Genomic DNA, 27,962 nt, shown 5'->3' on the forward strand with positions numbered 1-27,962 from the left:
AAATGGCTGAAGTTGTGGAATTGTAACCCATGACATTCTTTTGAGATTTGCTCTCTAACTACTTGTGAAATTGTACTTTGAAAGTTATCACTGTTATGTATTTAGGTTGAAGTTCACAATAAAAAGAAAAAAAAAGAAAAAATAAATGAGTGGAAATGGATAGAGGTGATGATAGCAAAATATTGTTAAAATAATTAATGGTGCTGAACAGAGTGTGAATGCGATTGATAGGGGAAGTTTAGAGTCATATATGTCAACAGAAGGAAAGCCAGGTTAAAACATGGGAATGTGTAATCAGCAATGATAGGGAGGATAAGGAGTACAGGATGTTTTGGGTGTTTCCTTTTTCTTTTTTCTTTTTTTTTCTTTATTTTTTACTTCCTGGAATACTGAAAATGTTGATCGTGGTAATGAATGCACAACTATGTGACGATACTGTGAGCCACTGACTGAATACTTTGAATGGATTGTATGATATGTAAATATATCTCAATAAAATTGCACTATAAATAGGGCAAATTTCCCAAGTACCCTTTCCCAGGAGTAAGGAGAGAAACACATATTTCCATACCCTCAACTCTCAGCATATGTTCTGAAGTAGCACCATGTCCTTAGTAAATCATGATACTCATGCTTAAAGAAACAAGAATGACATGCACATAACCAAAAGCAACTATGCGAAAGTTCTGAATAACCTACTCAGCAAATGGCTGTCTGTATGAGTATTAAACATGATATATTATTATCCAAATGCACCCAAAACAAAAACTAATATATTGTCTATAGCACCATTGTGAGACTGTCAATAAGGACTTCCAAAACGGCATACGCTTTTATTGCCTCAAAACGTACCCTGAACGATGGTAATTCCATATGGATATGTCACCTCCTCTATAGGGCCCAGGCTTTTTCTGTCTAAACCATCGAAGTTGCTGTGCTCGATTTTAGCAAATAATGCATCCACCCAGTACAATCTTGAAGCACTAAAAGAATAAAATAGTTAGTTATCTGTTATACAGAAACAAACAAGGAGAGATTGACAGATGGAACAGAAGTGGCTCAGATGCAAGGTAAACTGCATGAACATATGGCCTACAGCTCAATCCACAAACCTGACCAACCAAGAGCAACCAGTTCAAAACTCACTGCAGTTCTTTTCATTTTGATATTTAATATCCTATTCTCAAGATTTTCCCTATAAGAGTTATACGTGAGCTATCCTACTTCTAATGCAGTTCACAACTCACCACCACCATACTTACCTCCTACAAACTTCTGTAATTCTGGTTCCCTAGCAATTTTCTCAGAATATTTATGAATGCATTAGTTTGGTCTGAACAATAAATGGTCAACTGTGCTTGTGTTCATTCTACATATCTCTCTTAACTCCTATTAATAAACTTCTGAAGGTATGTAGAACCATCCCTCACTCCCTCATACAACCCTAGTATGCCTCATATGTGTTCAATATGAGCACAATATGAATGGTAACTCAATAATGTGGGATGAATCTTACTTACCCCCAATCTATGGCCAACCCAGTGGGCAATCCAAGAGTAGTGTTTACTATAGGCAAAGAGTGAGATCCATCACTCCACGCTCTCACAATTTTAGAAGGACGTAATAAATCAGTATAGAATATATACCTAGAAATGATGTAATAAATCAAGGATGTTAACACAGAACAAACACAAATTCTCCAGAGACTTGCTGAACTAATTTCATTTTCTATATATGTTATTAGGCTTAGGTTGGGACAGCTGATCTAATTCTACAAAGAGCATTAAAATATATTAATAACGATTTGGCAAACAAGATATCTAAAAGATATTATGCATGATTCTTCCTACAGTATGGGAGAACATATTTGGAAACCATATATGTAGTAAGGGTACGTTATCACAATAGACATCAAGGAATGAACAGATAAGCATGGTGAAGCTTGAAGACATTATGTTGAGTGAAATAAGTCAGATGCAAAGGACAGATATTTCATGATTTCACTTACAGGGGGGTGGGGAGTTAATGCTTAATGGTTATAGAATGCTTTGATGATGGATGGTGATGATGGTGTCATAAAATTATGAAATGTAATTCCACATTGAATTGTAGTAACTTTCTATGATTTTAAATGAAGGCATCATTTTGGTTAAGGTACATTCAAAATCTGTCTATAAAGCAATACAATTTCATATCATCAGTTTAAAAATGCACTGTTTATTTTAAAAAAGAGGAAATAAATATGCAATCATGTATATTCCTATAAATCAAAGCATGTGCATGGTTTATTTAAAATATACAAAGGAACACTATAAAGGCAGATTTTATATATTACACACACGGGGCCTTTGCAGTCCCAGAATTTGGCTACTAACTGCTGCTTAATTTGACCCTTTCCTGCATAGTCATTCCTTCTTTACTGAATCACATTCCTTGGTCCTCTGCAATTGTGGGGAAAAAATTGTTTAGCTTATGCTAAAGGGATACAATTATAGGTACTTTCAACATATATAGTTCAATCAGAATCATGTATTTGCTCAACTTTTCAAATCCCTATGGCATCACTCATTTTTTTAGAGAAGTTGTGAGAACAATCATGATACAGGATATACCACACTGTTTTAATTAGGTTACAATCTAACATTTCCCCTTTTAATCATATTCAGATACATATTTGTCCTTCTGTGTCTGGCTTATTTCACTCAACCTGATGGCTTCCAGCCTATGGCATCACGTTTCAATGACTGTAATAGGCATACAGTTTCCAAGATCCTTGGAAAACATGAACACACTTACCCCATGATAGGATGAACTACAATTGATTGTGGACTATCCAAATGGCGGATTATTGTGCGTCTCGATTTATCAGCTAGCCTCAGGACACTGATAGCACCATAAATTGAATCTGTCCAATAGAGGTTCTTTGAAATCCAGTCAAAAGACAGACTGTCAACACCGTCCACCCTGTTAGGTACGAGAATTTCTCTTCCTATAAATCAAAACACAAATGTGATTTGTTTAAAACTTAAAACCAAATTTTTCATCACATATTTTAGTAATATGTGTGGAATTCTTAAGCAAATCAAGGAAAACAGCAAAAAAACCTGCAACAATTGAGATAATTCTATGATTCTGATAAAATAGAACTTTGGTGGCATGGCTTGCACTTACTCCCTTGTTCAACCTGTGAGAAAAAATTGTCATTGCAGAGGAGATACCTGGGTTCACCTACTCACAAACACCCCCAAAGCTGACACGACCAGGTACGAGTGGGGAGGGGCATGGCCCTGAGGTATTACTGCCTCTCAGTCCTACACATCCACTAGGTTGCAAAGTTTGGAAAACTGCAGCAAAAATACCAAACAGGGAAGCAGAACTGGGTACTGGAAAGAAAAAAAAGCACTTCCTTTTTTAAAAAATTACTCTATGCCTTTCCTTCTCTCTTTTTCCCCCACTACAGGAAATCTGAATTTGTGTAAACACCTCATTCTAAATATTCAGGAAATATAATAATGGTAACAGTACTTATAATAGTAGAATTGAGAACTGACTGGTAGCCAATGATTGGGCCTAGTAAATTACATGGATTCCATTCCTATTTCACAAATAGAGAAAGAGGTGGGGAGTGGGAGAGAAAATGGGGGCGATTAGGCTCACAGTAATGGGTCCTGTGATGGAGGTATGTACAAGATGGCACGAGAGCATATGGCAAGATGAAGGTATGGCAAGATTTCCCAAATTTAGGAATAAATCTAGGGATGTCTAACTAAGGATGTAAAGGACTTGTATGCAGAACACAAGAAGACGTTGCTAAAAGATACCCTAAATAAATGGAAAGACATGCATGTTCATGGACTAAATATTGTTAAGATGCCATTTCTACCCAAAGCAATTTACAGATTCAACGCAATCCAATCAAATTTCCTTCTTTACAGCCTTCTTCACAGAAATGGAAAAGCCAATCAAATTTATATGAAGGGTAAGGGGCCATCTTGAAAAAGAGGAACAAAGTTGGAACACTCATACTTCTTGTAATAAGTTTTAAAATGTATTACAAAGCCACAGCATAGTACTGGCATAAGAACAGACCAAAAAAACCCTCAGAAATAAAGCCTCACATTTATGGCTAAATTGATTTTTGACAAGGGTGCCATGTCCATGCAATGGGGAAGGAATAGTCTCTTCAACAAATGGTAATGGGGAAACCAGATGCCCAAGTGTGAAGGTGAACCCTTACACTATATATAAAAATCAACTCAAAGTGGATCATAGACATAATAAATCTAAGAACCATAACTATAAAACTCCTAGAAGAAAACATAGGGTAGCATCTTCAGGATCTTGTGTCAAATAATGGTTTTATTCCTAAAGCAACAAAAGGAAAGAAAAAGAGAGGTGATATCATCAGCATGGCAGGACAGCCCCTGGAAAAGTCTCCCCTCAGCAACAGCTAGAGTCCCACTTGCTTGGAGGACAATAGAGAGTGGAAAAGGAGATTAAGTATTTTGCCCCAGTTTACCCAAATAGGAAATGTGGGAAGAAAGGATTCAAAGCCAGGCAGTCGATGCCTGGGCAGCCCTCAAAATCATATTGGCTGCCAATTTTTTTTCTTTTTCAAAATTCATCAGTGATTGTGAAATCAACTTACTGGATCCCACCCAGTGGTTTCCCACCATCCTCTATGAGGCAAGTAAGAACCCGCCATGAATATGCTCAGCAATACAGTGAACTCTGCTACCGAATATCTAGATCACTCTTTCTTACAGGAAGCCAGCCCAGCCATTGCCTGATGTTCCAGCATCCCTAAAGAGAAGTCATCTGCATGCTCGAATATGGCCAATCAACCCACTCACAGCTTTCATACACTTGCCACTGATATGTTAATGTCAGCTGTCATTATCTTAATTCATAAGCAATAGATTTTCTTTTCCAAATTTAGTAAAAGAAGTGGATGCAGTTTTACTGAATAAATTATTAATATTATTCACAGGCAACACATGTACACATGCAAAAAAAAATCCTTCCTCACCTGTGCCATCAGTCTTTTGTTTAGCAATAACGTCTCCTAGTCTATCCGAAAAAAAGACAGAGTTCATCTCGGCACAAAAATCAATCCCAACAAATAAAGAAGGACTTTCCGTCACAGGAATCATGACGTCTTCATTACGGTAAGTGCTGAATGGGATCCCACGAACAGACATTTTAGATGAAAACAACAGGAAGTTCTTAACAGCTGTAGAAAGTGGAACGCAGTACGGTCAGCCACAGGCATGGTTCTCACCCTCCCTCCCCAGAATGTTACCTTATAGTTAGAAAGAATGAGGGGAAGGGAAGAAAAAGGATAAGGTGATACACGTTTTAGAATCTTCCTGAAAATTTTATCCTGAAGATGATGTGCATGTGCTTAATTTCTAAAATAGTACTCCATGATAACCCTATGAAAATTTCTAAGTTATGTTAATTTTGAGATATAAATCTGGGGAAAAAAAGAATTTAACAGCAACCAGGTAAATTGCTTAGGATGGAAAGAAGGGAAGGGAGGAAAGGAGAAGAACAGGAAAAGACCGAAGTTCACTAATTATAATTAGATATATATTAGCTATAGTAGATAATTTGGTTATATATATATATATATAGGTTATATTTTATATATTTTATATATTATATAGGTATAACAGCTATATACCATAGCATTAAACATAGCTAATACCAAAGGCAATGGCCTAATTATGTTATCAGTCGATGTATAAGCAACCAGGAGGAAAGAAGGATAGAGAGCTCAGAACTGAAGTGAAAAACTAGATGAGAAGCTGAGCCACCTCAATGCTCAAATGTTTACTTTGAGATTAAGATGTAATTACCTTGATCAAAGGTGGTAGCCTAGGAGAAGCCTCTAAAAGTAATGGGAAATATTTCCCACAAAAGTGGAAAAGGTATACATGGGACAGAAAGAACCCAGACCAGAAAGCCAAGGGGCAGTTCCAAAGGACAGAAATTTACAGCTTCAATCCCAGTTCTATGTGTCAAGGGAAGGAGACAGAAAGCTGCAGGGAAAACAGAAAAGGAGAAGCCTAAGTAGGGGCAAGCAGAAGAACAGTCCAAACTGACTTCTTACCAACACAGCGGTGATTATCCCCAGCCAGTTCAAAGCCAATTTTACACCTGCAGCGGTAACCCAAACCATTATTATCTGTTATATGGCTGAGGACACACACCTGTTCACAACCTCCATTGTTATTTTCACATGGATTTCTAACTGGAGGAAAAAATGCACAGAGTTAAATCTCAGCTAGAAATATATAATTATGCAAAAAGTGCTGAAGTCAATTTAAACCTAGATTCCTGTTCAAATGCCTGTCTGCATTTGCCCTCCAAATTTCATAGCTGCACTTCTATCCACTCAAACTGGTGTTGTCAACAAACCAAACATCCATAAATGAATAACTTTGGGAGTTCTCTCCCCACAAGAATTATGCCTTCTATTCTCAGTGACCAAGAAAAAAAAAATGTAATGCTACTTTTACCATTAGTAAGATATAATACTATAACCGCTATCACTCACTAGATGTTAACTTGGTGAGAAAGCCAACTTACATTCACTAACATCATAATTTTACAGAAGAGGAAACTAAGGCTCTGAAAAGTTAGATAACTTGCCCATGATTATTTCGCAGCTAAACAGCTTCTCGGGGGGATTGATTTGCAGAAGCAGCCAGAAATCATTCTGAGCAAATAATGGGAAAAAGTTATGAGGTGGAGCAAGATCAGGTTCTACTAGATGAGTACTTAAAGAATAATGACCTAAATGCTTCAGAGGTTGATCATCATTGGGGGTTTTTTTTTTCATCATCATAAAACAATCCATCTCACAATATAAACCTGCCTTTTCCCTAAATCACTGTTCACCAATATTAAATTTTCTATCAACACAACAAACAATTGCAGACCTACATATGTGGCTTAATTTAAAACTTGAAACACAAACAACTTACTTAACAATAACAGAAGACTAAACATAAGTAACCAGCCAGAGACACCAAACCCAGCTGGCCTATGACAGATTTAATGCACACCAGAGAACACGTGTAGCGTCTATACAAGTGCCTAAAATGGGTACTCCCAGTAGACTAAGTATAGATATTTTTGGTTTGTTTTTGCTTGCTGCTAAACAGCATCTAAACAGTACCTGGCATACTGCACATGCCAAACAATATTTATGGTCTGTAAAATTTCCTCTAGATCTGACATTTTTACTCAATATCACCAGAATGTTCATCATTTCCAATGCCAATTTCAGTGTTTACCTCTCTGGATAACTCTTGATACATCTGCGAATTCCAAGCAAATCTCATGAGATCCCTCATCGCTAACCTCCGTAGCTTTGAGAAAACCTTTCTACCAAGTTCAATATCAAGCATAGTATCCATTGTGCCGGGGGCTTACCACGAGGCTGCCTGAGGGCATGGTAAACAGTCACTCCATAAGGTTGCAGGGTAGACTGGTGGTACACTTGGGGACTGGTGTCCCTGAACTTGTTTGCCTTCAACACAGCCATCTTTGTCCAGTCGGTAAAGAACACATGCCCTTCAAACAGGCTTATTCCAAAGGGATGAGCAATGGCAGAGCCTCCTTGAACAACTGTCTTCCTGTTAAAAGAAATATATGCATATATTATACAATTTGTTTTTTCTTATCATTTTTTATCTTTACTAAAGTTGGAGTCAGTTCAATTAAATACCAAAAAGCTAATTTTGTGTTACAAATATTTTAAGATGCATGTGTTCCAACTACATTTGATAGAAGGATTTTCATGTTGAAGCTGGGAAAAGACTCTGGAGACATATTCCAGGACCAATTAATCCTCTAGCTTGCACTAGATCTTTCAATTTTTCCCCCTGCTGTGATGAATTCACTAAGTGTTCTCACAGTGGGAACAAGTTTCATTGATAGAAAGTCATGGTTTTAATATCCAATCACTTCATTTAACCAAAATGATAAAGAGGAAAATATTGCAAACAAGACAGCATATTCACTGAATCCTTTTGAACAAAATTTAAAGAACACGTCTTAAGCAATTTTAGTTAGCTCTAATCAGACTAGAAGACAAAAGTATAATATATTCTAAAGATAAATTATATAAAGATATATTATAAAGATAAAGTAATCCCTGGAAAGAAAGAATAAAGATCTCGGGAATTAATGCTTCATCTGGAATAGAGGGAGAGGCTGGAGAGAAGAAATCAAAGAATAAATGCTCTATGTAATATCCGGTGTGTGCTATTATGGAGCACAAGAAAAGCTAACAAAACTCAGAACAGGTCACTTCAAGGCAAATGAAAATACAAAGGTCGTTAAAGCTGTAAAGTCAACCAAGAAAGCATTATCTTTCTATCTCCCTCTCAATTTTAGGCACTGGCTTGCAAATTTATAAAGCCATTAAAAAAAAAGAAAAAAAAAAAACCTCTTACCTTTGAAGTCCATCATAAGTCACAGTGTCAATGTAATCAAAGCGGGCATCAACCCAATAAACCCGTTTTGATACTATATCCACAGTTATCCCAGCAGGCCATCCCAGCTTTGTTTTTACCAAATCTTTACGGTTGGAGCCATCCATGAAAGCCCTTTCCACCTTAGGGTTCCCAGAAAGACTCTGCCAATCTGAGAAAAATAAATATCTACAAAAAAAAAAAAAAAAAAAACACAAAAGGGCCTGTTATTTCATGGTTGATTAGTAACTGTGGTAGTTTTTCAAAGGAAAAATTGTGCAAAACCCATGAGATCATGAGGGCCAATCAGGAGAATTAAGGATTCCAAACAGCAACTCTTAAAAGCACACTAATATGGCGTCTTCCCTACCTTCATCTTTAACTTTTACACCAAGAAAAATTACAAATACATTTTTTTTAGTTTTTATGTTGAAATAAATTCAAACTTACAGTAACAGTTGCAAAAATAATACAAACCCCATACACAGAACAGCATACCCCAACCCCCCTCCACCGATATCCCGATCTACCAACTTTAATATTTTGTCCCTTTACCATTTCTTTCTTTCCCTCCCTGTCTTATATGTCTTATATGTCTTCCGAACATATAAGAGCAAGTTGCACACACCCTTGAACAAATAATATAATTCACATATATATTTCTTATGAACAAGAATATTCATTTATGTAATCATATTAAGTGTAGGTTAAGAAGTTCAAGAAATTTAACATTCATATAAAGCTTACATTGTATATTTCATTTTTTTTCTTATGTCCCAATTGTGTCCTTTTGAGCCTTTTCCCCTCTATTCTTAGATCTCATCCAGCATCATCTATGGCATTTAATTGTCATTATCTATTTAGACGGTCTTTTTTTTTCAATTGTGGAAACATATATACAGCATAAATCTTCTCATTCCAGCCCCTCCCAAGCATTCCATTTTAAATTAAGCTATCAAGCCCAAAGATATTTCCATCATTTCCAACAAAAAGAACAGCTGATATTATGAAACAGAAATGAATAATTATTCACCATCACTAAAACAGCCAAAACTTCTTCCAAGGTTTCTAAGACCTAAGTGTAAAAGTTCAGGAGAAAGCTGTCTCCAATAAACTTCTAATATGAAGTATTATCAGTCTTGCTGGGTTAATTCACACTGAACAAGTTGTAATGCAACATTAATGTTGACATCTCAACCACAGTCTATAATAAGAAAGTGTAATCACCCCAACATCTTTTGCCTCTTTAAAAAACTTCACAGTCAATTCATGGTAGAGTTGTCATCTTAATAACAGTAAAATATTTACTTTTAATAATACTCATAAACTCCTATCCAGGTTATGAGAATAAAACTCACACCCCAAAAACTCAAGTATTTTTAGTACACCAGTAGGTGTACAACTTATCCTCAACTGCGATTATATTTACTCAACTTCTTTAGAGCTGCTATCAGTAGAGGCATTCTAGAGTACAGAGCCCATAAGAAATCAGAAATCAAATGGATGGTCAATGTTTAGGGGGAGACATAAAACTCCAAAAAAAAGGATCGGTATGTTTACACATCACTTACCCAACAGTTGGGTCTAAGGCGATTCCTCTAGGCTGCCTCAAATTTTCAGTGATGAGGGAAACTCGGTGACTTCCGTCCAAATTTACTAAATCTATGCGGCCGACCGTAGTCTCCACGACATAAAGTTTATCATTAACCCAGTCCACAGCCAGATTCTCTGCAGCATCAACGGAAACATTGAGGACTTCTTGGAGATTCAAACCATTAATATGAACTGAAAAAACCTGAATGGAAAACCAAAATTACGACACTTAATAAGCATGACTAAATGAGGGCACTGTTTTCCTACACTTCTTGTACACTTTTTTGTAGAAATCATTCATCTGGACCTAAAAGTAAATAAAATCACTGGAGACTTTCTATTTCCATCATGGCTTACTGGGAAAAACGACTACATGCAGAGGTGAAATTACAGATAAGGAAACAAACAGCTCAGGATGAAATTTCAGGTCGTATATATAGAGGGAAATTTTTAGGCCATATATGTTACTAGAATAAAAATTGAAAAACATAGGACTATACAACACAATGAACTCTATTGTAAATGATGGGCTATAGGTAACATTATTAAAATGAAGGAGAAGGAGAAGGAGAAGAAGAAGGAGAAGAAGAAGAAGAAGAAGAAGAAGGAGAAGCAGCAGCAGCCATCTAAGATGTGGTGGAATCAGGAATTGTATGCAGGTCTCCCTAACTCCAGAGCCTCGCCTCCAAACCTCTAGCCTCGAGACACAGACATATTTTGCATTTCCAAGGACCTAAAAATCAATACAATCATGCTAGGGTCTATGTATTTCCTAAAAAAAAAGTTAAAATCCTAGCATCTTCAACCAACAGAGCCTCAGCCAGTGTATGCTGTAAAGCTAATGGAGGTGGGGAAGGCATCTGAGGCATCAGCGTTCCACCATTCGTGAAGTCTGGCAAGAGCAATGGGTGAAAACCAGTCTGGTCCTATACAGTCAGGCTTCTCCAAGAGGGAGGGCTGTCTCAAGCTTCAAGACATTTAAGATTTTACAAGTACCAGACAAAAAGCCACCCCACCTATCTCCATTCTCACCCTGACCTACTTTCAGTGTTTCTTAATTTCTAGCTTTAAAAGATCTGGGAATACCGGGCTTCATTAGTACTTGGCAGCAGTGGGCTAGAGTGAGCAGAGAATGCTCCCTTCAGATGGAGCTCAGCACAACCACCACCCCTCCTACCAAGTGCGGGGCTGAGGGCACAGCCCGTTCCTCTCCTTTACATCACCTGGTGGGAGGCTGAAGACTAGGCTTGGACCTATATCCTAGCGGGAGGGAAAAAAGCACCTAAACTCTAGTCTGGCCACAGAAACAACTGGAATAATTTTTCTTGAATTCATCTTTTGAGGTGGCCATGTAGCCTCATAATTTAGGTCACCAATGTTGTCCTTTTGACAATGTTAATAAATATATTATTCATGTCTAAGTTCTCTTACCTGAGAGACCTTATCCCCATCTAACTTCTCTGAGACAACAATAAAACTAACGACACAAAGAAAAGTGACCAATGATTGGCATAAAAAGGGTATCAACACAGTACAATTATATTGTACACAATGAACTGCAGTTAGTAGTACAACTATAAAAATGTTCTTTCATGAATTTTAACAAATACACAACACTAAGGCAAAGTGTTATTAATAGAATGATATAAGTAGGCATGATTTTTTTGTAAACCTACAACTTCTCAAACAAAAACAGGGTAGGGGGAACTGACCTAATTCTCTACCATGTGTTTCCCTGAAAGGTTTAATTTAAGCACATGGTTTTTTTCTGGTAGAGGTGTTGGTTTGTTTTTTAACTGTAATCAAATTTTTAGAAATGTTATGCAAGTTATCATATGGATGAATAAGAACTTTATTAATGATACAAGGAAATGTAACAGAAAGAAATAAAATTCCATAAATCTTTAGGAGTATTGCTACTATGTTGAAATTAGATCCACCATGCTTTCCAAATAAGACACTGTAACAAAATTTTGGCCGTTAAACAAAATACTGTCAATATTCGTTATGCAGACCTCAATTATAGTTCCATTAGAGAACGCAAGGAAAATCCGATTTTTATCATCCACAAAAGCAGGGTACTTTTTACATTTTAAATGATCAAGTTTCAAAAATGACTACCAAATATCCATCCAGTTTGGAAAGAATGTCTACTATTTCTTTTAATTAGGCTTTTGGACTCCATTTCGAATAAAATTAAAAGTTGCTCCAGGCTAATCCATATAATAGACTGCTTTGTTTAATAGGTCACATGTAATAGTATAGCCTGGAAAAGGTGCTGATTAACATAAAATATCTCAAGGGCCTTTTTTGTAAGAAAACAAAGAAACTTTCCCCTCTACTCCGGGAAAAATGAAAAGCTATCAACACATTGTGCTTATGGTTCTATTCAGCTCCAAGCTAGGTACTGAAATTTCCATTTACCTTTCCTCTCATGACGTCTGTCCAAAAGACCTTTCGGAGGTCGTAGTGAAAATCCACACCCACAGCCTTTCCACGACCTTCAGGATGTACCAGGACCTGGAAGCTATTTCCTTGAATATTACCAACTAGTAAATCCTGACCATTGGAGAAGATGACAGTGGCCTCGCCAGCTAAATGTGAAAAAGAAAAGCATTAACAGTCCCTGAGGTGAGCAATGATGGTGCCATCTTCAAATGGGCCATTCATGGCACACATTGTGGGCATTAGCAGAGACATTACTCAGAATCCATGGGGGCAAATCCACTGGGTCCCATTTTTTTAGCAGACTTCTCCCCATGACATTGTTGTGCATAAACAATGCCAAATTTATTTCTATAGATAGATCACCTATATTTGTGGTAGGTAAATTAATTGAAAAGTCAGTCAAATGTAGACAAAACAGTGAAACCCCAAGGTGAACAAGCAACCAGTAAAAAAATACTACTAATGGTCATCATTAATCCACAAAGTGGCCCTTGATAATCAAAGGATGAGATTAATGTTGACCCATCCTTCTTGGCAATAGGTAAATACCAGAGCCACTCCATTTGTGATGACAAAATGCTAGCATAAATGCTGAGATTTCTCTTGCCATGTGCTATGGAAGGAGGATATTAGTTTACTGATCAGAGATCCGATTCATGTGCATAATATACTCACAGGAAGAATGAGCTCTGCAATACCGCTGATGCTCCAAGATATATCCTTCTACACAGCGGCACTGGTGATGGCCAACACGGTCTTCACAAATCTGGTCACAAACCCCCCATATCTGGCAATCATTAAAATCTGCCACACAGGAAATAAACATTTGAAATCATGTTTACTAGCATGAGCACTGATGGACACATCATGGACAGGAATGTGGTGACGCTTATGTTCTAAATAAGTGTCCTCTGGTGGTAGGCATCTTAATAAAAGGGAAAACCCAAGCGCGCTAAATAAGTTTTCACACTCTGCATGAAGGATGACTGTACAGAAGATGCACAAGGCTGCCTGGATTCAGAGTCCTGTGGTATTGCATTTTAATTATTGAAATGTCTAAATTCTGATTAATATGCTTCCCTTCAAAACTGCCTCCCAATATGGTAGACACTAGACCACAGTGGCTATTTAAATTATGTTTACACTAATAATAATGATTTCAAATGTTCAACAGCCACATAATGATTAGTGGTTACCATATGGAAGAGCATAGATTAGAAGTTCTATTGGAAAGCATTACTTTTAAAAATAAAGTAGGAACTGTCTTATACCCATTCCCAAAAGAAAACAAAAATCAGTGACTTCAATAAAGTGTAAAGTGTCTGCAAAGGTGACATCTAAAACTCATAACCTCTTCTGCTTATTCATTGCCCGTCATGTCCATGTCCACTTTCAATCATCCTCTATCCTGCGCTCTTCCCTGGGAGGCTGACCTCTACAACCTTTATCTAAGGGTTCCTCTGGCTTCAGGAAATGCTCCAGATTTTTAGGTCTCATTGCATTTGCAGCAAATGTCAGAGTTGTGACTCCCCCACACTGTCCCAGGACTCCCCAACTAGAAAAGCCCAAGGAGGTCCGGACACTAAGCTCATGGCTCCAGTGTTTCCTCTTGACCAAAAATAACAACATGGGCCAGTATATCTTTCATTCCAAGGACCATATCAACAACAAAAAGCTAATCCAATCCAGACAGGGCAAGGTAAAACAATAGATGGGCATAAAAGGCTGACCATCATCCACAGAGAAGGCAAGAAAAATAAGAGCAGAATATTCATTTTTATGAGAAAGATAGTAGAATCTTCTGAAACTTTGCTTTATATTCCTTTCTCCTCTCCTCCTGGCTACCTTTATCTGTTTTTCTTTTCTTTTTATTCTGTCCCCTCTTACCATCAATTGCTACTTTGGAAATAAATAAAAAAAAAACCTTTGGATACCCTATGATTCATCTAGACCAGGTGGAATGAACTTCCTGCCCTAACTCTGCACTGCAATGTAATTCTGTCAACTAATACCATATCCTGTCACTAAACCATAAACCCTTAATAATAAACCCAATAAACCACTGCAGCATGCCACAGAGTTTCCACTGCCAGGTCAAGACTACCAGAGGCAGATGAATGGTAGAAAGACACAAGATTTTGTGTCAGGATTATTCAACTTTTTTCTTGATTACTGTTGCAATGTCTAAGAGGATAAACGTTGCATAGTTTTCCAACACCTGAAGCCTCTGTAATGAGTCAGCCATGCAGAAGGGTACAGAATGTAACTGTTACATGCTTGAAAGACCCAACCAAAACAACAATCAGGTGAAACAAGTGTTAACCCACTTTCAAATGACACATTTTCGAAGGGCAGGAAAGCTCAAAGAAAATGTCTCTGGAGGTGGCAGGGGGGCCTCCTGTTTGCAAAAGCCCTCAAATGCAGACTTTTGAATTTTTGAGATTGTCTGTACCAAAAGGTCAGGCATCCATTATGGAACTAGAATGCTATTATCAGACCACAAACATGCAATGTATCATGAACTGGTAATTTTATAAATCCTGAAATTTATCTTGTGCACAACGTAATAATGAAATTTTCTATATTACATTCAATAATGGGTTAAATGTAAAATTTTATAAAACAATAAACTTGTTAATGGTTCCAGGCCACTGCAACTTCAAGCATCTACGAAGCTCTAGACACTTGGAAGTATAACCCAAGCCTCCTCACAAGCCATATCAGGCCTCTAGGGTGGAAAAGACACTGAGAACAGCTCTTGGATTATACAAAACTGAATCAAGGATTCTGAAAGAGCAAATCACTTTTACTGAAAAGTTGTCACAGCTTATTGAGTTCAAACTGCAAGACAGCCCAACCACAACTCCTGTTTGGAAATCGGGGTCAGAAAAGCTGAGGTAATTCTGAGAATGTGGCTTCTGGTATTTCTATTAGAATTTCTTTTCTACTAAGAGAAAAGGGAAATGCCTAGAGAACTAAAAGACTGGAAATAGGATTGACAGCTGGGTGGCAGTCAAGGGGAGGGTAGAGAAGCCTGACATTTGCCAAAGACAAAGGAGCAGCCTCACCCCACCGATGAGTACCACTCGGAAGGATGCCAGGAAGCACAGGCAGGAAGCCAAAACTGGAAAGCCACCAAATAAATGAGAAGACATTCGTTTCTAAATTACTTGAATGTGTTGCCAATAATAATAATAAAACACAAAAAAAAATCCTGCAATCTCCTTTAATGTTACAGATCACATTTTATTTACAAAGTGTTTTGAAATGAAAAATTGGGGGAGTTTTCTTAAATAGTTCAAAGTTCTCTCTGTGATCTCTCAGGCTGACTTGGCTAAATCACTTTATCTTAACGTGTGTTGTTGAAAACAGTAACACTGAGAAATAGATGGAGAAGGAATACCAAGCATAATTTGCAAACCAGAGTTTATTCCTGGTATTACCAGTTTTTTTTTCTTTTTTTTGACTCCGAGTAGATATTAAGATCAACCATATTTGATAAAGTATAAAGAAGTTGAAAGCCATGAGCTGAGACTAAGAATGAATTACTTCATTATATTTAAACAAATTCAATATTTTTACCATCTTTTTTTTATTTGGGAGGCCTGGAAGAATTTCAAATTTCTAAAGAATATCCAAAGAAAACAGATATCCTAAGAAATTTCTGAATTATCAACATCTGGGGATCCACAGATGTCCTACTAAACTTCATTTCCAGACACCTTTCACAACACCAGTAAAAACGGGGATGGATGTTTTTTTTTAACCCTGTGATGACTTTCTACCAATGTGTTTGTTGTATCAAAAAATCAGTAAGCAAGAAAAAGAAAAAGAGCATTAAAAACTCATCACAAGGTGTTCATATGGTAGTATATGGGAAAAAATATACCTAATGCAAACTATGGACTATAATTAACAGTAATATAATATTCCTCCACCAATTGTAACCAAGGTACCAGACCAATGCTAAGTGTCAATAACAGGGGAGGTCTGGGGTTTTCCTTTTGGAGCAATGAAAATGTTGTGGTGATGAAAGTATAACTCTGTGATCATAGTGAGAGTGTTGGATGGATTGCATGTGTGAATAAAACTGCTTTAAAAAAAAAAAACGGACATGGCAGCATCTTCTCCTTTCTCTTTCAGCTATTGTGCAAACAACCAGCACAGCTTGGCCACCAACCACTAGTGTGGTCACTGGAACAGTGGCCTAGTGATCTGTTCTATCAGGTGTCAACTCTTGCCTTATACACCTCACAAACGTTTCTGAAGGTTAAAACTTCATATGGTCCAGGTTTTCAGTGAGGACAGATCATCTCTCCTACTCAACAAGTATAAATTTCCTGATGTCATGGAAGCCGAAGAGTCCCATCTGTCACTTACCAAGACAGGTACGGCTGTCATTTCCATTGATGATATATCCTGGAGGACAATAACATGCCCCTCCGAATGGTGAGCTGTGGCATTGGAACTGACAGCTCAAGGTGGGACACATAGACACATCTAAACAGAGAGAAACAATTGGCTAAATTAGTAGTGACCTCTGAACAAGACAGAGTTGTCTCCGAAGTAGTGGCTTCTTTTTCCGTAAGTAAAAACTAAGTAACCATGTAGCAAAGGCACAGAAGATGTCACCATTAATGTCTTATTATGTAATAAAAACTTTAAAATTTTTTTTTAATTTATTATGACTAAGGTTAGTGCTTCATCGGGTCATAATTCCATCTCCTTCGAGGCAACCACTAAATAACTGAAGTAACCAGTATTCTACTGATGAAATCAGGATTACAAATTTTATTCCCTGATAGAGTCAGCTACCAACAGAGTTGATGGATAGAGGAAGTTCTGCAGCCCTATATACACAAAAAAAGGCCATACTCTTTGTGGCCAACTCATTTCAATTTCACCACTGAAAAAACTACATATCCCAGGAACCAGAAGCACATCAAAACAAGCTGCAGAGTCTCTGTGTACCACAAAAAAGCTTTTCCCATCAAGAGACTATTTCTATTTCTCCAGTCCATTAAATTTGGCCAATGAGGTGTTGTCCCCCACAAAAGTCATGTTCAAGTTCTGTGGATGTGAATACAATCCTATTCATTCAAGGTGGGTTGAATCCATGTGACTGGAGTCCTTATAAGAAAAGGAAATTGGGGGCAGAAGTGGAAGCCAGCAGTTAGTGGAAATCAGGGAGAGAGCGCCATGTGACCGAGGATTGCCAGAACTGCTACAGACCCCAGGAGAAAGCAAGCCCCACCAGCACCTTGCTGTTTGCACTTTAGCCTCCAAACCATGAAACGATGTATTTCAGGTGTTTAAGCCAACCAGTTTGTGGTATCTGTCATAGCAAACTAAGACAAAAGGCTTGAAAAGAGCTTCTGCATTGGAGATTGCCCTTTCACCACCATGCAAACAAGCCTACTAGATGGTGGTTGACATGTGGCCATCACCCCAGCTGACATCAAGCCAACACCCTGACATGTGAGTAAGCTGATCCATCCAGACCAAAGAACTACTTAGCCAATCCACAGAACTGTGAGAATAAATGTTTGTTCATTTTAGCCACTAAATTTTGATCTGGTTTGTTATGCAAATGCTAACTCATACACTCAGCATATGGAAATCTGTTATAGAAAAAAGCTAACCAGGTAACTTTCCATACTCACCACATTGGTGCCCAGCAGTTGTATTGGTTTCATCTTCTCCTCCAGGACAATCCACCTGCCCATCGCAAACTTTTTCAATTGAGATGCATTTTTCAGAACCTGGACAAGCCCATTCTCTTGGGTAACATTTACGATGATGACTGCTGTCTGAGAGGTAGAGCAAGTGCTTTTCTTAATCCACAGTCAAGAGAGGACATAGACAAGATGAACAACAGAAATCTACAAATGAACTAAGTTTCTAAGTCTACCACTAGCCTTTTATTGAGATTCTAAGGACTAACAGAATGGAATTAATAAGTTTTACTCTTTCTGAAGGAGGCAGTCACCACCCAGGTTATGAGAGTAAAAAGCAGATATGGGCCTGTATTGACAAACTAAATTAATATACCTTCAGGGTTAAATTAGGAATTACAGAACTAGGGGCATTAAGGTAACTCCATGACTCCCAAGTTTTTGTTTTCTCTTGTTTTTCTTTGTTTTCTTGTTTTTTGTTTTTTGTTTTTTTGTTTTTTTTTTTGTTTTGGTGGTAATGGAACATGGGCAGCTTAAAAAACACCATAACCCAAATATACAAAGACCCCTTCCTGGTACACTGGAGAAGCCAGTGGATGTTCCCAGAAGAAGCATTGCCTTCATATAATGTGGAGCCCAGGCAACTTGCCTTGGTGTAGGTGCTATTAACATCTGAACTGCTAGAGGTATTGGGGATGGTACAGACACAGGAAAAGGGCAAATATTATTGACCATTTCCTGGATAATAGCCTCTCCAGCACCTACCAATCCCTAATTCTAAACCACATGTTCCAAATGTGGTCTGTCTTCCAGCACTGGGTATCAGTGACTCAACTGGAAATCCAAATTTGCAAAGAAACTGAACTGTCACTTGGGTAACATTTTTCAAGGGTATAAGATCTAAGACAAATCCCTTAGATTGAATTGATTGAATCCCTCAATTCCCAGTCTACTACTTTTCTGTAGGTAAATCTGGTTAAAATAGGCAGTCTTAATGGGGAAAAGTCAGAGTGGGAATCGAAGGGAGAAAGACTGCCTTACCTAATTTGCCCTGATTATAGTTAGTAATTTAGACTATATCAGAGCTCAGGAGCTAGTGGAGTCACTTCCTTCTAACCCACTGATTCAAAGTCCCTAAAGCATTCCATAAAACCAGTCCTGAGGCTGGCTTACAACACAAAATTTCTAAGAAAAGGAGGAAAAACAAGCTCTGGAAAATGCTTTTCAATAGGCATCTCTTCCCCTTCTTACCACATCCATTTTCATCTGCATTGTCTTTACAGTCGTCTTCTCCATCACAAACCCAATTTTGACTAATACATTGGCCACTTGGGCAAGTGAATTGGTTGCCTCTACAGGTCTGATACGCTGGAAGAAAACAATAGCATCACTCCAAAGACACAAATCGCTTAGAAAAATCAAACTCTTCACCTCACTGCATAAACATGGCTCCTATAAACTGAAACTTTGATTTAGTTCCTTACATACCTTCACCCAAATGAATAAAAGGAAGACACAAAGGAGAAGGAAGAAAAGAAGGCACAGGAGGTAACAGCAGCTTTGGGTCCAGGAAATGAATTCAGGTGTCAGTGTGTATTTCTCTATGTTCAAAACAAGATGGTGTGCTATAGGTTGACACAAAACTGGAAATGCAGGTGGGTATAAAGATGTTACAGAGAAATCAATGTCCAACCATAGGTACTATAAGTGCTCTCTAGGACCAAATGATTCTGAGTCACCCATTCCATGATTTCACAAACTCTTGAACAAGATAGGGAAATAAGCTCAGGTGCTAGAAAGGAAATCAGGCATGAATCATAGAAAAATTGGGGTGATATTCAAAACATTTAACAACCTCTTAAGATATGGGCACCAACTGATCAAAACATGTATGGACAAAAATCATATGTTCTGTTAAAAAAAAAAAGCTGCAAAATTTATTGGAATTGGTGACACTCTCTCACAGGGTCCTTTACTTTTACACATTCCAGTAAAATGAGGCTAGAGGTGGAAACAAGAGTGTTCCCATAGGCAACAGCATGGAAGGAAAAGCAGAGTAGAGTGAAGAAGTAGGAGTGGAGGCAATGAAACCTACCTAAACACTTTCCTGACCCCCCTTTATTTTTATTTCAAAATAAAAAGAGGAGGTAGAGCCATTGCTAATAGGAGCTTTCCCCTCCCTTTCAAGCCCTTCTCTTACTCTGCTATGGAGGTGATCAGACTCATTCCTGTGACATGGGTTATTTGAGAGTCCAGTGATACAATATACCCTATTACCCTTGTAGCCTAAGGAAAGAATGCAAACTGTCCATCACCAACCCTCTGCATAGATCCTTGAAGATAAAGGAGCCTAGACTGAGCAACACTAAGGCTCTTGCTTTAGCCCCTAAATGATCACGTAGCTCTAGCTGCTAGATGTCCCTTCTGTTGGATTGGAACAGTGGGGAGAAAAAAAACCCACTCCTAACATGATCCAGAATAAGAAAATCACCGTACTGCAAAAATATTCATCACTGCCGTCTCTACAGTCAGAGTTGTGGTCGCAGGCAAAGGTTTTAGGGATACACTCTCCACTGGCACAGTGAAACTCGTCGTGCCCACATAGCTGAGCTGGGATGAAGGGAAAAAAAAGAAAGAATTTAAATTCCACTGTCCCAACCAAACCAAAAGGATGGTAGGCATTTATTCTCATAGGAAGATATGACCTTGAGATTAAAAAGTGATTCTTATTAGGCAATGGTGTGCTGGGAAAAGATACGCAGCTCTGGCACACGAGTGCACTTCTCCATGCACAATACTTACTGCAGTTAGCTTCATCAGATGAGTCCCTGCAATCAAGATTCCCGTCACACCTCTGAGTCATGTTATAGCAGGCTCCATTGGCACAAGTAAACTGCTCACATGTTGGGTATTCTATTAAAGAATGGAAACAACAAACTTAAAGATAAGCCATTCTTTCAGCAAACATTTTTTGAATGACTACCACAGGCTGGTTACTAAATGCTGAGCAAATATTGCTAAACAAAAGAGACATAACCCCTGCCCCCTTGGAGATTGCAATTAAGTAGGGAAGAGAAAATCAAATGAAGACACAAATAGCAAATTACAAACTGGGTTAAGTACTAAGGTGGAAATCACAGAGTGCACAGTAGGAGGATCTAGGGGTTCAGGGATCTCTCCCCTAAAATAATGAAGACTTTTTCTTTACTGGAGGTTTATAGAAAGAAAGCAGAGGTCAGAGACCTGGGACCTGAGTCCAGAGGAACCATTCAGCAGCCGCTCACTCTTAACACAAGTTGCTTAACCTCTTTCTGTCGTCACTTCCTTATTCATACACTTTGGTATTTTACTTCACAGGGTAGTGGGATGTAAAAAGACAAAGTTTATTAAAGCACCCTGAAAACCATAATGTACACCAATTATTCTCACACATTATGCATGTACGGTCACCTCCACTGGTATTAACCAGATGTTTAACCCTGGTTTTCTAGGTGGCAAGGTAAATCCCTTCTCTTCCAGGAGTAACACGGTGCCAGTCCCTCCCCAGGCTTCCCCCAGACTCGGGGGAATAAAGAGATAGGTAGGCTTTATTGTATTGGTTGTTTAGCTGTTTCCCCCAAGAAATCACCAAACACAATTTAGAAACCCCAGCTTCTTTGCTATAAATCAGCCATCCGTCAGAAGGAAATTTTATTTGGGTTTGGACTAGAGCTACCTCATTTAAGGTGATTATTGTAGATAGGAGGGCCCTGGGAGGATCTCTTTCTTGTTCTTCCCATCCTACTTTGAGAGCCAGTACCATAAAACAGCACCAAGTGTCATGACTAAAGTTTACTGAAATGGCTCATAAACCTCCACAAACAACGTCAGCCTGAGAGTATTACGATGGTCAGGTCAGAAGGAGGAACTAATACTTTAATGTCTCTATCCATACTGATAATGAAATCTCTCTCAGCTAAGGACCCCCCTTCAATCCCTCTACAACCCCTGGACTCCTCTACGTATAGTTACCCTGGGATGTATGCCCAGAAGAAAGACTGTATGGCGTTCCCTGACTTGAGTATTTCTAAATACTGGACACAACTCAGGAATTGTTTCCAACAATTGGAGCCCCATACAGAGATATGCACCAGATATGCACCAGATTTAGTGACACTGATCCTATATAGGAGGGATGGGGCTACATGTTTTCATTCAGAGTCACACAACACCTTGGTCACATTCCTCATCTCTTCCTTATGGTTAGCCATTCTCCGTATGGTTAGTGACCCAGCTGAGCAGAGCAAACGTGTGTAACCAGGAGACAGAAATCCTAGTTCCACACGAAGAGTATGGCAGAGGCTTACAAATGGTGTGGCTCAGCCTCCCTGCTGGGAACCAGGCTCTAGATAATTTGAGCACCCATCAGCAAATCATTGCTGTGTGAAGATGAAGGACTGTTTTCATTGTGCCTAAGAAAGAAAATGAGGAAAGGGAGATACTCATTAAAGACAACTCTTCAGATAACTTTGCCATAAAGGGCAGCAGCTGAGGGAGAATCATAATAATCATTTTTTTTAAAGATGGTAGCCATTTATAATGTGCTTGTAGATGGCTTTAAGGGTCTTGAATCGTGTCTCAACTGTGGGAATGCTAAAAAGGTACATCTGTGATATGCTATGTAAGACAGTCACCAGAGAGTCCCTTTGCCTCTTTTCACCTCAAGCAGTGAAAGGACAATAAGAGCAAGGCTCGTTAGGCACCTTAAATGTAGCAGTGAGTTTGAAGAACAAGTTCTTTCTGAGCCCTCTTTAATTCCCTCCAACTGTTACCCCAGTTGGAGATTCAGCAATTAGATATATAAAGGAAAATGCTTAAATTCTGAAGAACAGAAAGTCAATAGAACTGAACTTTGGGGGCAAAGCAGCCCCAATTGCAGACAGACCAAATACTGCTGATTACCAGCAAGAAAGCCTTCATTGTAATAGGGATTTTAACCTTTCTTTGGCATTCCTAAGTAACAAAAAAGAAATGCTGAAAACCAATGATCTTTGGTTTTACTCATACCTAAATCATTCTAATATGTTTCCCAACAAAATAATTTGTATACTTAACTATTTTTAAGCAGTCTAAAGTCACTTCAATATATTAACTTAATGACCCAAAATTGCTGCAACCGTTCTGATGTTCAGTGGTTCTTCCAAGATGCTAATTCCATTAGAAGTAAATGGACTACAGTTTTGAATCTGTTCCCCAAAAAATTAATTGACAAGCTACTGACTATCAGATGCCATTTTGCAGACTACATAACTTAGGGGAAAATATATATATTTATAAATATAAGTATTTCACAAACTGATTTTAGAATTAGACTATTTTAGAATAATATAGCAGACAATAAGAAATATACAAACTATAACCAAATTCATTTCAAGCATAATCTTTTTAATACTTAATACTTTTTAACCTTAATACTTTCACCTTCTTGACCATCTCTCCCATTCTTTTGCCTCCTCTCCCTCTGCCTCCATGTTCTTTGTTCTGTAAAAAAGATTGTTCTTTGTTCTATAAAAAAGATTGCTCGGAAAGGACACAAGGTGCTCTGTCCTTGACCGTGATGTCTTGATTTTATAAGGGTAGGGACTGTACCCCAGGAGTCTGATTATCAACAGGCAGGGTTACTAAGGGCCCAAGTTCCTAACCCTTTTGAATATTTGGAGAAAAAAGAGGAAAAAAAAAAAGGTCCATCTTTGAACCTTTTCCAACATCCATTACTGTATTTGGGTGGTTTCCAGGAGACAATTGTATTAAGACCCCTTCCTGTTGACAACCTTCTTTCTGAGAAATAGAAGTCTTCCACATAAGCTGATAAGTTTGTCCACAAATAGGATGCATGAATCCTCAGCATCATGACTACAGAAATAGAAGTTATATGTTTCATAAAAATGGTTTCTGGCCAGGCCTCACTTAATCCTTAATCATTGGGACGCATTCTGATTTACAGCAATTAATAAACAGCTGCTATATATCTAGTGACATACCTATGTATTTATGTGACTGCATGGCTCTCATCAAATCAATGAGCCTCCTGATAGGACATACACCTTTAACTACAAAATCTTCTTGGGAAAAAAAAAAAAACTTCATTCATGTCTCTAGGTTGGTGGTTCTCAGACAGAGAAGAGGGGAGTGGTTTTGTCCCCGCATGGGACATCTGGCAGTGTCTGCAAACATTTTTGGTTGTCACAACTTGGGGGCACGAGCTACTGGCATATAATGGGTAGGGCCAGGGATACTGCTAAACATTCTACAATGCATAGGGCAGCCCACCACAAAATCCAGAATTATCTAGCCCAAAACGTCATTAATGCTAAGACAGAGAAACCTTGCTTTAGATCTACCTACCAATTTACAGGAAATACAAGGGACAGAAGAATATGTTAAACAATATCAGGGCATGCAATAAGCAAAATCCAGACCATAAAAAACTTCAGGACAAGTGACCTGGTTTTTTCAGCAAATATATTGCAAGGGGTAAAAATAAGAGACATGGAAGGCAAATCTACAAATTCAAATGCCTAAGGGACAAATCAATGAACTCTAACGTATAGGCTTCAGGAATTTTAATTCAAACAATCAAACTATAAATAAAAACTGATGAGCTACCTGACTGTTTTAAAGGACAGTTGTGAAATTTACACTGAAATAATTACAGATGAAATTATATGAATTGTTTCAAAAATATGGGGGGAAGAATTAAAGAATAAAAGATGAATTATAAGTTAATAATTGCTGAAACTGAGTGCTTCTATACATACAAAAGGGCCATTATACAATTCACTGTTTTTGTATGTTTAAAAGCGTCCTTTTAAAAAAACATAATTTTTAAAATAATAAAATAGCTAGGCAACATTCAGGCAAAAATAGTTTATAAGTACTCACTACTAAGGGAAAGAATTCTGACAGTTTAGGCATAGAGTTTAGATCTAGGTTAAAATCCTGAATCTTCCCATCCTTGCTTCATTACAGTCTGTAATGTGGGGTTGGTCATTACATCTATGTTGTAGCATTGATGTGAAGATTTGTATAAAATAGTAGCTGATGCTCGGCGAATAATTCGCTTTTCCACTCCCCACAACAGTTTCAAAAAAAATGAATGAAGACAAAATAGGGCAAATCCTGCCTGGCTTAGACTGGTGCTTTATGAGACTTTGAGCCCTTCTTGCACTCACCTGGCTGTGGCCAGGAGATCAAAGCACTATCAGGAAGAATGAAGACTCCTTTTTTAATTTCTACTGAGCTGTTTTTAACACTCTTCTATAAATAAAATAGAGCAATAAATGAACAGAAAAATAGGGGGGAAAAATCCCTTATTGTAAAACCCCCTACATGTCTGATAGTCATTTTAGAGCCATGATATGCCCTCAAGGATTCATGACCTATATGATTCTGTAAACACTGAGCTATAAATCTGGTTCTCTTTCCTAACAAATACTTAGTTGAAAATTCCTGCCCATATATATTATTTCCTTCCCACAACAGTTTCTTGCAGATCATACCCTGCCAGTTTTTTTCCGGAAGGTTCATTGGCAATGTTGTGAGGGAGTTGCAATGGTGACTTTGGACTTGGCTGCAGAGTGTTCACATGGAAAAATTCCAAACAGCCTGCTTCAGTTGCCTTTTATTTTCCCCAAAGTAGCATTTCTTTCAGTCCCATTGCATTTGCAATAAAGCACTCATTTTTATCCACTTGTAAATAAGTGAAAAAAAAAAAAAAAAAAAAACTTAATTCTGTTGGCTGGTGGCACAGACCTCTAGCTCACTCACAAACTTGGTAAGACATTCTCCTTCTGTAAATAAAGTCCTTCACGAAGACCAATCAATCTAAAGCCTTGGGTTGAGCTGTCTAGCTCTGCCACTCATTGTGCAACCTCAAACAAACCACATTACCCTCTGAAGTTTCAGTTTTCCATTCATAAGAGTAGAATACTTCCTGTCCTATTGTCTTCATAGAGAGCCAAACAATAACTGAAATTTACATAACCTTGTAACATATTTGTATGGGGTCAAATATAATATATGATTTTATATATATGATATATATATAGTTATATATAATATAATAATATACTTCTTCATGTGCCTCCATGAAGGATCTTCTGTGCTTTCCATTTCTCCACAGGAACTAAAAGCAAAGTCCTTGGTTCATGGACTTCCTATCAGCAGTTTTTTGGCACCCAGACATCAAAACACACACTACTATCTCTAAAATTGTCAACATTCACTCTAGATTCTCCACAGACTTTTCAAAGAGGATGGAAACCCAAGAGACAATGTAATCCCTTTCAAAATAGAACATACAACATGGAAGTTATGCCAGAACAGAACTGGACAAGATACCCTGCTAGGAAATGGAGCTACAAAGACAAATAACACAGACCCTTACAGGAAAAGTAACACAGCAAATCTGAAGGATTCATGAACCAGAGGACAGGACATCCGAAGTCTTACATAAAAAGGAACAGATTGGGAAAAGAATGGAAAAATATGCGCAGCAGCTAAGGGAATTGAATTGCCACATGACGTGCATGAATGTACGTGTCATGGGTGTCCCAGTAGGAGAAGGGAAAAGGAACAGAAATAATAATGGAGGAACTAATCACTGAAAATTTCCCATCTCTTATGAAAGACATGAAATAACAGATTCAAGAAGTGCAGTGTACCCCAAACAGAATATATCCAAACAGGCCTATGCCAAGACACTTAATGATTAGATTATCAAACGTCAAAGACAAAGAGAGGATTCTGAAAGCAGCAAGAGAAAAGCGATCCATCACATACAAGGGAAGTTCAACAGACTATGTGCTGATTTCTCAGCAGAAACCATAGAGGAAAGAAGGAAGGAAGGAAGTGATGTGATAAATTTAAGATACTGAAAGAGAAAAACTGTCCTCCAAAAATCAGGGAGTTTAAAATATTCTGAGACAAACAGACACAGAGAGTTTGTGAACAAGACACCAGCTCTACAGGAAATACTAAAGGGAGCACTACAGGCAGATAGGAAAAGATAGGGGAGAGAGGTTTGGAACACAATATTGGGTGATGGTAGCACAATATTGTAAGTACACTGAATGAAAATGACTATGAGTGTGGTTGAAAGAGGAAGGTTAGGGGCATGTAGGACAACAAAAGGAAACCTAGCAGATAAAGACTGGGATTATTGGTAGTGAAACCTAGAGTGGTCAATGATTGTGATTAAAGGTACAAATATAAGAATATTTTTACATGAGGGAGAACAAATGAATGCCAACTTTGCAAGGTGTTAAAAATGGGGTGGTATTAGGTAAAAAAAAAAACAATCAATGCAAACAGAGTCTATAGTTAACAGTAATGCTGTAATATGCTTCCGTTAATTGTAACAAAGGCAACATAGCAAAGCTAAATGTCTTTAAGAGGGAGATATAGAGGAGGGGTATGGGATTCTTGGCATTGGTGATACGGTTTGACTTTTTTTTTATATTTTATTTTAATTTTATTTTTTCTATTGTTGCTTTTTAGTTGCCTTTTTTTTTTTCCTTTGGGTTTATTTTTTCACCTCTTCTTCTTTCTTTGCAGAAGAAATGGAAATGTCCTTACACAGATAGTGATGGTAAAGCATGGGGCAGACACATGATCCTAAAACTCGGTTACTGAGTATGTACTTGGAAGAACTGAAAAGAGGGCACAAATGGACATTTGCACAGTGGGGTTTATGGTGTCAGCATTCACAATTTGCAGTGGA

The 27,962-nt window shown here is 37.9% G+C and overlaps 1 protein-coding gene across 3 annotated transcripts in view; it reads right to left on the reverse strand.

Annotated features, from left to right (window-relative positions):
* The window catches only part of LRP2 (LDL receptor related protein 2), a 140,350-nt gene that overhangs the window by 78,502 nt on the left and 33,886 nt on the right, over positions 1–27,962 (reverse strand). For all 3 annotated transcript variants that reach the window (XM_037848924.1, XM_037848923.1, XM_037848926.1), the window contains exons 5-19: positions 21,005–21,115; positions 20,699–20,812; positions 19,454–19,570; positions 18,191–18,337; positions 16,908–17,027; positions 13,203–13,331; positions 12,504–12,673; positions 10,058–10,281; positions 8,469–8,675; positions 7,444–7,646; positions 6,116–6,256; positions 5,030–5,233; positions 2,797–2,989; positions 1,521–1,646; positions 853–983 (exon numbers count right to left, since the gene is read on the reverse strand). In XM_037848924.1, coding sequence (XP_037704852.1) covers positions 853–983; positions 1,521–1,646; positions 2,797–2,989; positions 5,030–5,233; positions 6,116–6,256; positions 7,444–7,646; positions 8,469–8,675; positions 10,058–10,281; positions 12,504–12,673; positions 13,203–13,331; positions 16,908–17,027; positions 18,191–18,337; positions 19,454–19,570; positions 20,699–20,812; positions 21,005–21,115 — 2,337 coding nt within the window. The remainder of the gene's footprint in view (positions 1–852; positions 984–1,520; positions 1,647–2,796; positions 2,990–5,029; positions 5,234–6,115; positions 6,257–7,443; positions 7,647–8,468; positions 8,676–10,057; positions 10,282–12,503; positions 12,674–13,202; positions 13,332–16,907; positions 17,028–18,190; positions 18,338–19,453; positions 19,571–20,698; positions 20,813–21,004; positions 21,116–27,962) is intronic.

The sequence above is a fragment of the Choloepus didactylus genome, chromosome 9 (genome assembly GCF_015220235.1).
Source record: "Choloepus didactylus isolate mChoDid1 chromosome 9, mChoDid1.pri, whole genome shotgun sequence".
Classification (NCBI taxonomy): Eukaryota; Metazoa; Chordata; class Mammalia; order Pilosa; family Megalonychidae; genus Choloepus; species Choloepus didactylus.